This window comes from Grampus griseus (assembly GCF_964374135.1).
Source record: "Grampus griseus genome assembly, chromosome: 9".
Taxonomy (NCBI): Eukaryota; Metazoa; Chordata; class Mammalia; order Artiodactyla; family Delphinidae; genus Grampus; species Grampus griseus.
In genome coordinates, this window is record NC_139003.1 from 73,784,644 (window position 1) to 73,797,621 (window position 12,978).

At 47.4% G+C, this 12,978-nt stretch overlaps 1 protein-coding gene across 1 annotated transcript in view; it reads right to left on the bottom strand.

The window, feature by feature from the left end:
* The window catches only part of CDCA7L (cell division cycle associated 7 like), a 50,182-nt gene that overhangs the window by 4,916 nt on the left and 32,288 nt on the right, over positions 1-12,978 (bottom strand). The window contains exons 2-4 of the mRNA XM_082661928.1: positions 8,835-8,975; positions 4,238-4,375; positions 733-1,107 (exon numbers count right to left, since the gene is read on the bottom strand). Of these exons, the coding sequence (XP_082518054.1) occupies positions 733-1,107; positions 4,238-4,375; positions 8,835-8,975 (654 nt within the window). The remainder of the gene's footprint in view (positions 1-732; positions 1,108-4,237; positions 4,376-8,834; positions 8,976-12,978) is intronic.

Sequence of the window (12,978 nt, forward strand, 5' to 3'; positions counted from 1 at the left end):
TACCTCAAAGTAGGCTTTATATTTTCTTAAGCAACTTAATAGACATATAATAAGACTGCATATACAGTATCATTAAATTATGCTTTTTAAAAAGAAAATATTAAAGAAAAAAATATACTAAAATACTAAAAGTGATGATGATTGGTATGATTTTTTTTAATTCTGTTGTGTATAAAATTATGAAGGAAACCACAGTTACTGACCACATACAGAAAAACCAAATACACAAAGATTTCACCTTGTTCCATTAATTATTCTGGTGAAAACGTTTTAAAGTGATTCAGAACTGCTCAGTTCCTTTTAATACCTAGGCCCCTTTCATTCCTTTAGCTGATATCTTGACACTACAGCATCTAGGTTGAAAGCTGCCTGCCTGACCTGCACAAAGCGACTTCTAAGTGGGCTTCATGACACCCACGTTTACACACTGCTTCTTTCTGCTGGGAACAGGGCCTCTCATCTCCGTAAAATACCACTGCATATTTGCAACATAACTTGATCAACAGTAAATGGCGTTTAGTCCATGGCACTGTGGAGGGGGCTAAAAATGGTCCTGGGAGTCTCTGTTCCCAAACCAGAGCTAATCAGGTGATAACCGCTTGGGGTCCAAGAAAAGAGAAAGAACCCACAATGCCCAGAGCACACTTCCTGACCGAAGCCAAAGCAGCAGCAGCTGTGGGGACGCAGCCCTGGGAGCCCCAGCAGTGGCTGTCTTGGGCCGCGCGGCCTTACCATGGCTTTGTTCTCCTCGATGTTCATGGTCCTTTTCAGCAGGGCGTCTGAGCTCTCCTGGCCCTCGTCCCTGGAGTCGTCCTCAGACTCAGAGGCAGAATCTTCCCTTTCCTTCCTCTGTCTGCAGCTTGTCTTTCTTCCAAGAATTCCACTCTTACTGTCCTGTATGTGCGAGCCAGAAAACAACGGCTCAGGAGAACTGTTCTTACCGGCATTTTTTGCCGGTTTCTTGGTGGGGAACTGAAAGGCTACCCGAAGACCAATACTGCTTCTTCTCGGCCTGCTGCTTCTAGGTGGAGCCTCTTCTTCTTCATCTTCCTCTTCCTCACTCATGAAAGATGCTTTACCATCATCACTGAGCTCTGACTCCACGAGCTAACGAAATGAGAGAAAGAACAAAGACAGTGCCTATAAACAAACCTTCAGAAAGACACACACTTAAAACCCCTCTGACAGTATTTTAGGAGAACAATGAATAGTTGAAAGCTCTCCCTTCCTATTGGTAGTTCCCCCTGAACTCTTCAGTTAAATGCGCAAGTACTTTGTAGATGAACAAAATCAAAGAGCAGGCTGCTACGCGCTCTGGCCCAGCCACACCCACCGGCAGACTGTGTTCTGTTCAGAGCATCAGGCTGGAAGCCAAACGCTGACGAGGTGGGCTCCTCCCCAGTGGACCAGCCAAGCTGGCACACCTGGGAGCCCAGGAATATGGGAATAAAGAGAAGGGTGTGCATGACATCAGAGGTATCCTCAGGTAAAAATGGAGTGCTGAGTGAAAAATAAAGTACCATTCTGCCCTAACTAGCTGGAACACAACTCATGAGTAAGAGGGACAGGAGAGCTGACTTCATTTTAGTGCAGTGACCAAGGAGCAGGCAGATGACCTGCCTTCGGGGTCAGTGGCGGAACCTCATCCCCAGGATACACTGGGTCCTCACTCAAGGGAAGCCTCCTCCCCTTTCTGTAACCCGCAGCACCATGGGGTGCAATCAGGCAGACAGCTCTGCAGGGCGGCTGCAGGCACCTGTTCAGTCAGCTCAAGCAACTCTCAGCCTCAGTTTTCAGTCTCCACTCGGCATAGGTCTCCAGCATTAAAACATAACTTGGTTTCACACGTGAGAACACAGTAAGAATGGAAGGCAACAGCAAGGGGACATCTCAGATGCAAAGGACTCTTAGCAACAGCAGAGATGGGTTTAAGTACTGGGATCGAGGTCATCACCTGGCCTCTTCCCTTGACCACAGGCTGGACAGTGTAGCCTGGGCACCTCTGTCAGGGACTCAGGTTGTGAGGAGAGCTGAGAACAGCACCAGGAGCCGCCTGGGATTCAGTTAATGACTCTGCTTCTTCCTCGGTGACCACCCCCCCAAATTCCAGCTGGACTCAAGTTAAAAATAAAGCGGCGGGAGGGAAAAAAAAAAAGCAGACAGGGCTTCCCTGGTGGCTCAGTGGTTGAGAGTCCGCCTGCCGATGCAGGGGACACGGGTTCGTGCCCCGGTCCGGGAAGATCCCACATGCCGCGGAGCGGCTGGGCCCGTGAGCCATGGCCGCTGAGCCTGCGCGTCCAGAGCCTGTGCTCCGCAATGGGAGAGGCCACAACAGTGAGAGGCCCGCGTACCGCAAAAAAATAAAAAAAAAAAGCAGACAACTTCCAAACCTTGGTGTATGTATCAATGCACAAAAAGCCAGGCAGAGAAATAAGACTGTACTGTACGGAGTTACCTATTTGTTTTAATATCCTGAACTCTCCACATTAGTAGCTTTGGAATTCCAAATAGTGGGCTGCAGAGGAATCTATGTTAGAGGACACTGTTGGAGAACTTCAGAGGAGTTCTCTCCCCTGACTGGCTTTATTCATTTATCATAATCGCCGTCTAGCCCCCGTCTCTTTACCAAGGCCGTGGAGTAGCGTACTACAAAGGACTGAAGTACGGAAAGAGTCACCAGTGGAGACTCCGACCTGAGAGCCAGCACCACGGCTGCGGCAGTTTCACGTCTGGCTACAAGACCACTGGACACCAACGTAGAGTCATACCCTATTGCCAGAAAGGTGGTCTCACCACTACTCGCTCGTGTGGGCGGGAGGTTGGGTGAGGAGGCAACAAGGCTTGCTTTCTCACTGAATTTCAAAATAAATGTACCTGAGCTATGAGTTCTATCAGAGTCAACGTAACACGTCCCTAAATGTACAGATTTGGAAGAAAACCAAAACAAAGGTGCTGGGGGTAATTCACTTTCGCATGCTGGAAACAAATTCTTTGCATATCCCAACATTACTTAGCTAAAGAAGAGAAGATAAACAAGTCACTAAGAGTAGATGATACCCATCAGGGTTTGGAAGGATCTCTAGAGACCGGAGCCTTGCTGGCCAGAACACAGGAACTGCCATGCAAATAACTTCTGTAAAGAGAGCCAAGGGGCGGGGGGCTGAGGCCGATAGGTTGGCACAGGTCTGTGTTGCTATTCACAGAAATAAACCACCATCAAGCAAGGCAGCCTACCATCAAGGCTTTCAGGCCTTAAGTCCCCCCAGGAAAAGGTGAAGGACAAAGCAACGCTACTGGTTACAGCTTCTTTAAACACCCACACAGGTTCCACGCCAGGAGTGCTTCTCTGGGAGCTTCTGAACGTAATGAGGCTTAACCACTCTATCCCTTATCTTGATACCAAAGAAGGAAGTGGTGTATTGATTTTATGAGATAAATGTATGCTACTTTCCAGTTAGTAAAAAACATTTTTATGCCTAAAAAAAATCCAAAGGCTGTTCTTCAAAGTTACCCTGAGATTCAAATACTGGTCGGCAGTCAACTGGCCTAACTAAACACATGGACTAAAAAGAGATCAACCAACAAGTCTCTTGATGGCAAAGGGCTGAGGGCAGACTTCCCTTAGGAATCAGACAAGCCTAGGTCACCTTTATCATTAAAAAGCCTGTCGTGATCCAAATCAAGAATGCACAGACAAAACTCTAAGTTTGTACCACAGCTAAATTTCTGCCAAATCAACTCCAAACCTAATTACTTGGCGCACAACAGAAAATGACTTTCAGGAACTTGTTACTCTCAGACCCTCCTCTTTTCAGATAAAAGAGGTTCAAAAAAGTCTGAAATAAATTCTCTGATAAGGATAATAAGGGACGCCTGGGACACATCCCCCCAGACTCCAAAGGCACCCAGGAAAGACAACTGGATTTTCTCTAAGAGCATAATGGACTGGTGGGCCAGGAATTCGCCTTAGAATAGCCGAGTTTACATTTAGCTAAGTGGCTTAGAAGATGGACACGTAAGAAAAAGTAAAATCTTCATATTTTGTTAACTGGCTTATAAGATGAACACGTAAAAAACAGTAAAATCTTTATATTTTGTTAACTGGCTTATAAGATGAACATGTAAGAAAAAGTAAAACCTTTTCATGTGTAAAGTGGCTTCTTACAAGTAACAATACAATTCGGAACCAGGACTAAAAATATTACAACCCACCCTCCCTCACGTTGATAAATATTACCATTACTTCTGCGTTACTGTTAACATTCAGATCACTCTGCGTAAATCCTTCAAAATCTTCCGTCTCTGAGTCACTGTCCTCTCTAAAAATTCTCCTTAGCTCTTCTGTGAAGGTTGTGGACTGGAAACGCACATCCTGCTAAGTTAAAAACACATGTGTCATGGAGAAAGCAAGAAGAACAGAGGCTGGCAGGGGCTGGGGGCAAGGGCAGTCGCTGTTTAATGGGGACAGAGTTTCTGTGTGAGACGATGAAAACATTCTGGAAACAGATAATGGTGAAGGCCTCGAGACGCTGTGAATAACGCCTCTCAGTGTCTTGCAGGCAGCACACTGGGACTTACCGCACTTAAAAATGGTTAAGATGGTAAATTTTATGTAGGTTTTACCACAATAAAAACACACGTATATATACATATTTTCCATAGTTTGCAGAAAGTTAGACCCACAAATTGAACAATTTCAAAAAACCAGAATGGCCGCAGCCTCCATCAGCTGGTGTCCCCCGGTAGGGGCTGATGGAATTCAGTTTCTCCCGCCGGGGCGGGGCCATCAGGAGCGTCTGCGTTCACACAGAACAGAAAACACATGGAGGAGAAGACCTGGCCCTGGCTCCTCCACACACGCTTGGCTTTCCTTTCCAACAGCCATCCCAAGCCAGCTCCTCCCAGGGGAGATGCCTGGTTCACAGACAGCATGCCTCCGGGCAGGACAGGGCTGGAGGCTTCCACACCCCGCCCCGCCCACCGCCGAGAACGCAGTTGCTCCGTCACCCGCTAGGTAGTCCCTCTCCCGCAGGAGGTGAGAAGCAGCCACCGCCGGCAGGTAGCAAGGGAGCCCGAGGAAAGATGTTACACGGCTGACTCAGAAAGGACATGTTCCAGTAATGACTTTTTCTTTCTTTTGAACTCATAAAAATAAATGGCATGCTTGAAAGAGAGGAGGGGAAAAGCAAGAATGGCAGTACAGAACAGAGACCCACAAACCAGCCTCCTCCAAGCTGGCAGCCAGGCCTGGAGTCCATGCCCCCTGCTGCCTCTGACGTCTCCCCTCCTACCCCTGATGCAGGGGTATGACCCCTCATGACAGCACATGCGGCTGGAGAATCTTTATCTCCCTGCCTGCCTTTTCCCTGACTTTAATTATATACTTCTTGGACCTCGGATAATCAGTCTCTGGAGAAAAACAGACATAACAGACGAGCAGAAAAACTTCCCGGGGGAAAAAGAAAGAAATGCCTATATCCGGCATTTTTTTTAAGCTTAAAAATGTCTCCTGTGAATTATTATGGGTAATTGGAGTGACTGTGCTCAGATGTAAATTACTTCATCCCTTTGTTGATAGCTGTGGTGCAGCTGCTTAAAAAAAAAAATCACACACAAAAGGGAAGTTTCTTTAAAGTGAAATTCAAATTGTGCTTCAGGGAGACCAGCGCCGGCACTGCTGCACACACTACGTACAAGTTCACGCGGCTTCTCTCGGCGGGTTAAAATGGATCCGGAGTGTGTGGGGTCCAGGTGGGGAAGCAGCAGGCCAGGGTCTGTCGTGAAGAATGGTGCGCGGTTGGCTCCCAAGGAAACCCACCACCTCCGAGGGCAGGAAACATCTGGCTCAAGAGCCCTGGGCCAGCCCCTGCAGGCTGCTGCAGGGCAGTGGGGCCCATGTGCACACTTCATCATCGACCCGAAGTCCCTGGCTGGAGCCCGAACAGGTCATGCCTTGGAACAGCAGGTTCCAACCTGCCAGTCCTCTGGCTCTTTCTGTGCTTTAAGCTGGTGTCACAGGCAGCCGTCAGCCTGGGAGAGATCAGTATCTCTGGTGGCCAGTTCTGATAGAGAAAACAAGTCAGCTGCAGCCCTAGACCAAGGCCCATGCTTTTATTCTCCTGATTTCACAGGGTGTAAAAACCATCTTTAATGGGGTCTGTAACAAAGCGAACATCCACTCCACAGTCTCCTGTGTCCCTGGTTATAAGCCTCACACAGCTCTTTGTTCTCCGAAATCTGGCCGTTATCCTTTAAAATCACTACTAGCCAGTATGTTGTGGGCTTTGGTGACCTGCATCTACCGTGATCAAGAACATAAGCAGGGCTTCCCTGGTGGTGCAGTGTTTGAGGGTCCGCCTGCCGGTGCAGGGGACACGGGTTCGTGCCCCGGTCCGGGAAGATCCCACGTGCCGCGGAACGGCTGGGCCCGTGAGCCATGGCCGCTGAGCCTGCGCGTCCGGAGCCTGTGCTCCGCAACGGGAGAGGCCACAGCAGTGAGAGGCCCGCGTGCCACAAAAAAAAATTAAAAAAAAAAAGAACATAAGCAAATAACAGATCAGAAGAGAAGCTAACAGAGTGGTGACTTTTTTTTTTATTTTGAAGCTCACGGGATGTGAAGAAACAGACTGGAAGTCATGGTGGCTGAACCAGTCGGACAAGTATCCCACCTCAGTTCCACCCCACGGGTGCTCCTTCGCCCATGGGCACTGGATGTATGAAACAAGAGGAAAGGGACATCCCAAGGAAGCAGCCCAAGCCGGGGAAGCTGGAAAGCACCATTAAAGTACGAGGCCCCTTCCATCAAGGAGCCTGTCATTTAGTAAGGGAGCTGGACAAGTCCACAGGTCCCCATGGCAAGGATCAGTGTTGTAAGGGAGACACACGCAACACGGCGCACAGAAAGAAAGAAAATCCAGTAAGACTTCGTGGAAGCAGAATCATTTGAGCTGCATCTAAACTGGGCTAGAGGCTAGAAAGATGCTGAGAGCGCACGGAGGCAGGATGAAGAGCCTGGACCAGTGTGCACGGGGGGCAGAACAGTGCATGCGGGGGGCATGGATGCAGTTTCTGGTCTCCTGCTGCAAAGCCCGCAGGAGAGAGCCGTACAAGGCACGAGCCTGAGAAGTGGGGCTCCTAGATTAGGAACATCCCAGCTCGGCCACTTCTCAGATGTGAGGCCTCAGACCAAGTCACTTCACCTCCCCACACTTCAGTTTCATCACCCGTGAAACAGGAATAGTAACAGCGCCTGCACCTTCCCAGGGAGATAGTGAATTAAGGGCACTCTGCATGAAAAGCATGTTGTCACGGGCCGCGGAATGCATGCTGGGGTCAGACTCGGGAGCAGGGCTGGACTAGGGGCAGGTGTGAGGGCACAGGAGAAGGGGCAGTCGTCACAGCAGCAAGAGCGGCCGCTCTGTTCCTTAAGGCCTGCCACCCGCCAGGCTCGTGCTGGCGCTTCACACAACGTCCCGCGCCGCTCAGAAGGCCACTCACGCCGGACCCAACAGGCTGCCCCTCACTGCCTGACCACATTCGAACGGAGGGACTGGCGATTTCTGAACAGGGGAGGATGGTGACCAGAGCTCAGTCCCACACCTGCGGGGAGGACTATGAGAACCACGGGAGCTGAGGAGGGAAGAGACGGGAAGGGATGGAGGTGAGGAACATGGCAAAAGATTCATCAGCTCCTGCAAGGGACTTGAGGAGATGGGTGAGGAAACAGGAGGCGTCAAGAGCTCCAAAGTTGGAGACAAAAATGGGGAAGACAGACAACCAGGGAGGGAAAATGGTGAGTTTCAGATCTCTCTTGAGCAATGACGACGGATCCAAGTGTCTGTCAGAAGTACATCTGGGGCTGGAGGGAAGACCCAAACCACAAAGGACCAGGAGGCAACGGCTGAGACCGGGCCAGGCACTGAGATCATTAAGTGGAAAGGTCTGAAGATAAAATCGTGGAGAACATCCACAGATGGGGACAGGAAGTAGAAGGGATGACAACCAAGAACAAAAGGTGTTAAGAGAAAGAGACCAAGGGGAGTGGAAGCAGGTGGCTGGGGGGGGCAGGGGCAGGGTGTCAAATGGTGCAGAGGCATCAAATAAGGTGAGGAGACCACACACACTGCCGTCAAGCGGGGGCTTCACTTACATAATTAACTGTCTGCCTTCCTCTACTTCCCCAGTGGAAGCTAGGTGGGTTTAACTCACAGCCTTTCAGGGAGGCCATGGTCGAGGGAGAATGAGGAATTTTGAGTGCCACAAAGGAACTCAGAAAAAAATGCCACGGAAGCCTGGATACTTGGCCATGCTCCTGCCAAATCCCAACATAAACCTCCAGGAATCTACCTCTCCGAGAACTGCAACTTGTGTCTGCCACAGATCAAAGGAATTAAAGAAAGAACAATCCCATGAGTGAGGTGCGGACAGAGCCTCACCGCAGCAGCACAGAGGCCATGTGTCTCATGGTAACCACACACTCCTACGCTATCGCTGGGGGATCAGCCCTCCCCCGCCAGCTGTGTGGGAGCGCTCCAAATACAGCCTGGCCACAGGCTGCAGCCCCGAGGTGGCAAAGAAGACGGATTTGATCATGTGAGGTCCCCTTTACTGAAAAAAAAAAAAAAATTATTGTACATAAAAAGGATTTAAACAGCAAAACTGAGCGAGGTACCCCCACCAGTTGCTTGAAACATGAAGGTGTAACACTAATAAAATAAGATGCTCGACAATTAACTGATACCACCAGTCTCAGACTATGTTCAAGTAAAAGAATATCCGAACCAAGATCCAAGCTTCCAGACGGATACGCCTGCCTTGAAAGGAGGCACCCATACCTGCTTCCCTGACTCCAGTGAGTCAAAACTATAGCAGCTCTCCTCTGATGACAGGGTTTCCATGGGAACATCATCTCGGAAACCGACAAACTCTTCATCATCACTGGGGGCGTTAAAGATGTCAGCCACTTCTTTAGGGATCTGTTTGGATTGAAAAAAGGAGGATAATATCAGGGGCTGTTATAATCACTTAGGGAAATTTTGTAGAGGAGTAGGAATTACCATCTCATGACCTTATCAATCTGCCATGGTTGCTCACAAAACCCCAATAACCTGAGTAAAATGTGCCTCAGCTTGACACCTCATGGCAACCAGGGAAGGGGTGGAAGAGGATAAGAGTTTTTCTTTTTCAAATTCTAGAGATATATCCTATCTTACAAGGACTGTTGAGGCCATGCCTAGATAAAAGCCATTTTTGATCTCTTGACAAAAATTAAGAAAATTTTCTCCTACAGTGGATGTCTTTTTTTTTTTTTTTTTTTTTTTTTTTTGCGGTACGCGGGCCTCTCACCACTGTGGCCTCTCCCGTTGCGGAGCACAGGCTCCGGATGCGCAGGTTCAGCGGCCATGGCTCACAGGCCCAGCCGCTCCGCAGCATGTGGGACCTTCCCGGACCAGGGCACGAACCCGTGTCCCCTGCATCAGCAGGCGGACTCTCAACCACTGTGCCACCAGGGAAGCCCTACAGTGGATCTGTCTTTAAATATCATCCACGTTAAAAAAAAAAAATGCAGCAACCTAATCCATGTATGTTTCCAGTAATTTGCAGACACCATACAATTCACCCTAAAATACTTCCATACACGTCTCAGAAAAAGGACATTCTGCTGAAGAACCACATAACCATCATCATACCTGAAATAATATTCATTCAATAACATCATGTATTATGAATCCATATTCAAATGTCTGCATTGTACCCAAAATATCTTTCATAACTTTTTTTTTTTTTTGCGGTACACGGGCCTCTCACTGTTGCGGCCTCTCCCGTTGCGGAGCACAGGTTCCGGACGCGCAGGCTCAGCGGCCATGGCTCACGGGCCCAGCCGCTCCACGGCATGTGGGATCCTCCCAGACCGGGGCACGAACCCGCGTCCCCTGCATCGGCAGGCGGACTCTCAACCACTGAGCCACCAAGGAAGCCCCTTTCATAACTTTTTAAGGGCAAAAGGGATCCGCTCAAGAAAGAATCATGCATTGTATTTGATTGTTTTTTTATGACATTTTTTGTTGCTTTTCATAACTGACATTTTGTAGACAACCCAAGAAAACTTCCTTGTAGAATGTCACATATTCTGAGCTTATGTGATTGTTTCCTGACAGACTCAGATATTATTGGCAACAATTCTATACAGATGACATGTACTTCTCAATGCACTGCATAAAGAGGCACAAAATGTCAAGCTATTCCCTATTAATTAGCAGTATTTTTAATTTAATTATAAAACTTTCAAATACATTCCTAAGTAGATGGAAGAGTATCATGAACACACATGTGGACACCCTAGCAATTACCTGTCCATGGCTAGTCTTGTTTCATCTGTATCCCAACCCAACTGCTCTCCTTCTAAATTATTTTAAAGCAATTGTAGACACAGTATCATTTCACCCTGTGTTACGAGCAAATATACAGTCTGTGTCCACAGTTACTATTATTTTTTTCAGCCCCCAGTGTATTTGTATCAAGATCCAAATAAGGCCCATACATTGGTCAATACGTCTCAAGTCCTTTCTCGCGTCACTTTCATATTTAACTTTCTTCTCACAACTGTTTTTTTTTTTTTTTTTTGCGGTACGCGGGGGTCTCACTGCTGTGGCCTCTCCCGTTGCGGAGCACAGCCTCCGGACGCACAGGCTCAGCGGCCATGGCTCACGGGCCCAGCCGCTCCGCCGCATGTGGGATCTTCCCGGACCGGGGCACGAACCCGTGTCCCCTGCATCGGCAGGCGGACTCTCAACCACTGCGCCACCAGGGAAGCCCTCACAACTGGTTTTTGAAGAAACTGGGTTATCTGACTGTAGAGTTTGCCAGAGTCTGGAGGTTTGGTTTTTGATTTTTGCAGCCCCAAGATGGTATTTAGCTGACTCCTCTGTCCCTCTGGATTTCCTGTAATTTGGTACTTAAATCTAGCGTCTCAGTCAGACTCAAGTGTGCTTTTCTTCGGCCAGACTCCTGCGTGGGCAGTGCTGCATTCCTGCTACACATCGCATGTAACATCTGGTTGTGTCTTTAGTGGTGATGCTGTTTGATCACCAAGTTAAAGTGAGATCTGCCAGATTTCTTCTTAGCAAAAGTATCTTTACCCCTTTGTGCTTGTTAAGTAATAACTAGGATGATATTTGAGATTCTATGACTATCCTTCTCCCTGATAGCATTTTACTCAACAGTTTCGGTATCCATTGATACCCCTCGCCTGAATCAATCACCACGTTAGGGGTTACAAAACGGTGATTTTCAAAAACCATTCCTCCTTCGTATGTTAGGTGGCATTCTCCTGTAATGTAATATTCTCTCTCTCCGGATCTATCCCTCTCTCTCCCTCTTTACTTCTCTCCCCACTCTCCCTCCCAGGTAGTTTCATGGATTGTTTTAAGTTAATGTGTTTTAACCCATTACTCTGTCATCATTCTTTCTGATACTCAGATTGTCCCAAATTTGGCTACTGACAGCTCCTTCAAGCCAGCTTCTGTGTCCTTTTGGCACAATCCTAATAGCCTCTGAGCACCTCCTTGTTTTCCGACACAACAGGCGTGCCAAGCTAGCCTTGTACTGGCCCCAGACCCCGAATGAGCCATTTCTCCAAGGAGCCCTGGCATTTGGAAATCAAGCTCTGAGATCTAGGTGTGCTCCTCGCTAGTAAAGTATCATTGCTTTGCCTGGGCAGAACAAAGGTGTCTTAAGTATCTTACATCTGAGTTCATTTTGACATCTTGAATTCAAACCCAACGAGACAGGATTCTTCATCTCCCTCAACACGATGTTAGTATCTCCCTTCCCCGCAACGAAAACCCCAATTCCCAGTACTTCTCATACACCTACCCATTTGCTCTATCCACAGTACACACAAGACCATTTCAGACAACACACCAATACCACTACCAACACCACTGCCAACAACAATCACGTCCAAGATTCCCTTGGGGTTCTTGCTATCCTCCGAACACAGTCCTGCTAGGTACTAGGTCTCTTCCCTGAGATAACCAGACCATGGTTGTACTTGGAGATACAAAGATACTTTTTGTGTACTTCACATTTCAACATGGAGTATAAAAAAGAGATGCCCTCAAGGGTCGAGATTTTAATAAAATAATTTTTACTGCTACAGTAAGACATACCGTGTGCAACACATTTTCTTTTAAAATTGGTGCACGGAGGTGAAGAATGAAATGACCACTAGTACAGTTTGATGCCACTGCCTGATTCATGCTGAGGACAAGCAGTCTTCTCTGCCTTTGCTTTTGCACGTCAGTGCAAATATCAACATAGCAAAAAAACGCAAATAATGTCTTAACATTTTTTCCGGCCCCTCCTCCAATAATGTCTTAATATTATTATGACAATAACTTTGTCCTCATGGAACCCTGAAAGGGTTTCAGGGTTCCCCAGACCCCACTTTAAATAACGGCTACACTATTACACACAGAGTTGTGTATTCAGAAGTTACTTAAATTCTTTGGATTCTTTTTTTCTGTGCATTGAATTAATTTTACAGTCAGGTTCATTTGAGAGATCACTAATCCCTCATCTACTCATTTTTAGCACGATTTTAATGCTTCTTGTTTAAAAATGATTAGAAAGCTAGTGGTTCAACCAAAGGAAGTTTAACATTTGGTTTCTAGAGTACACAAATCCAGACACTGAATACAAGATTAATGATGTCAGAGAGTTAATTACAAACCATCTAATGAAATCACTTCAAGAGACAAACAGGCAGACACTTACAGAATGAGAGCTCCACTAACAATAGAAAAAATGCTGTAACATTTATGCTAAGAAGAAGCTCCTAAACAAAGCCTAAATCTGAGATGGTTCTTGGGAGAAAAATTTACCTCTTAAAGAAGGAAGAGTTTTAATTTAACAGTATTTGGCATGCTTGTCTTTTCAAAGACAACTTTCACTGTTGTTTAGCCAACAGAAACAACA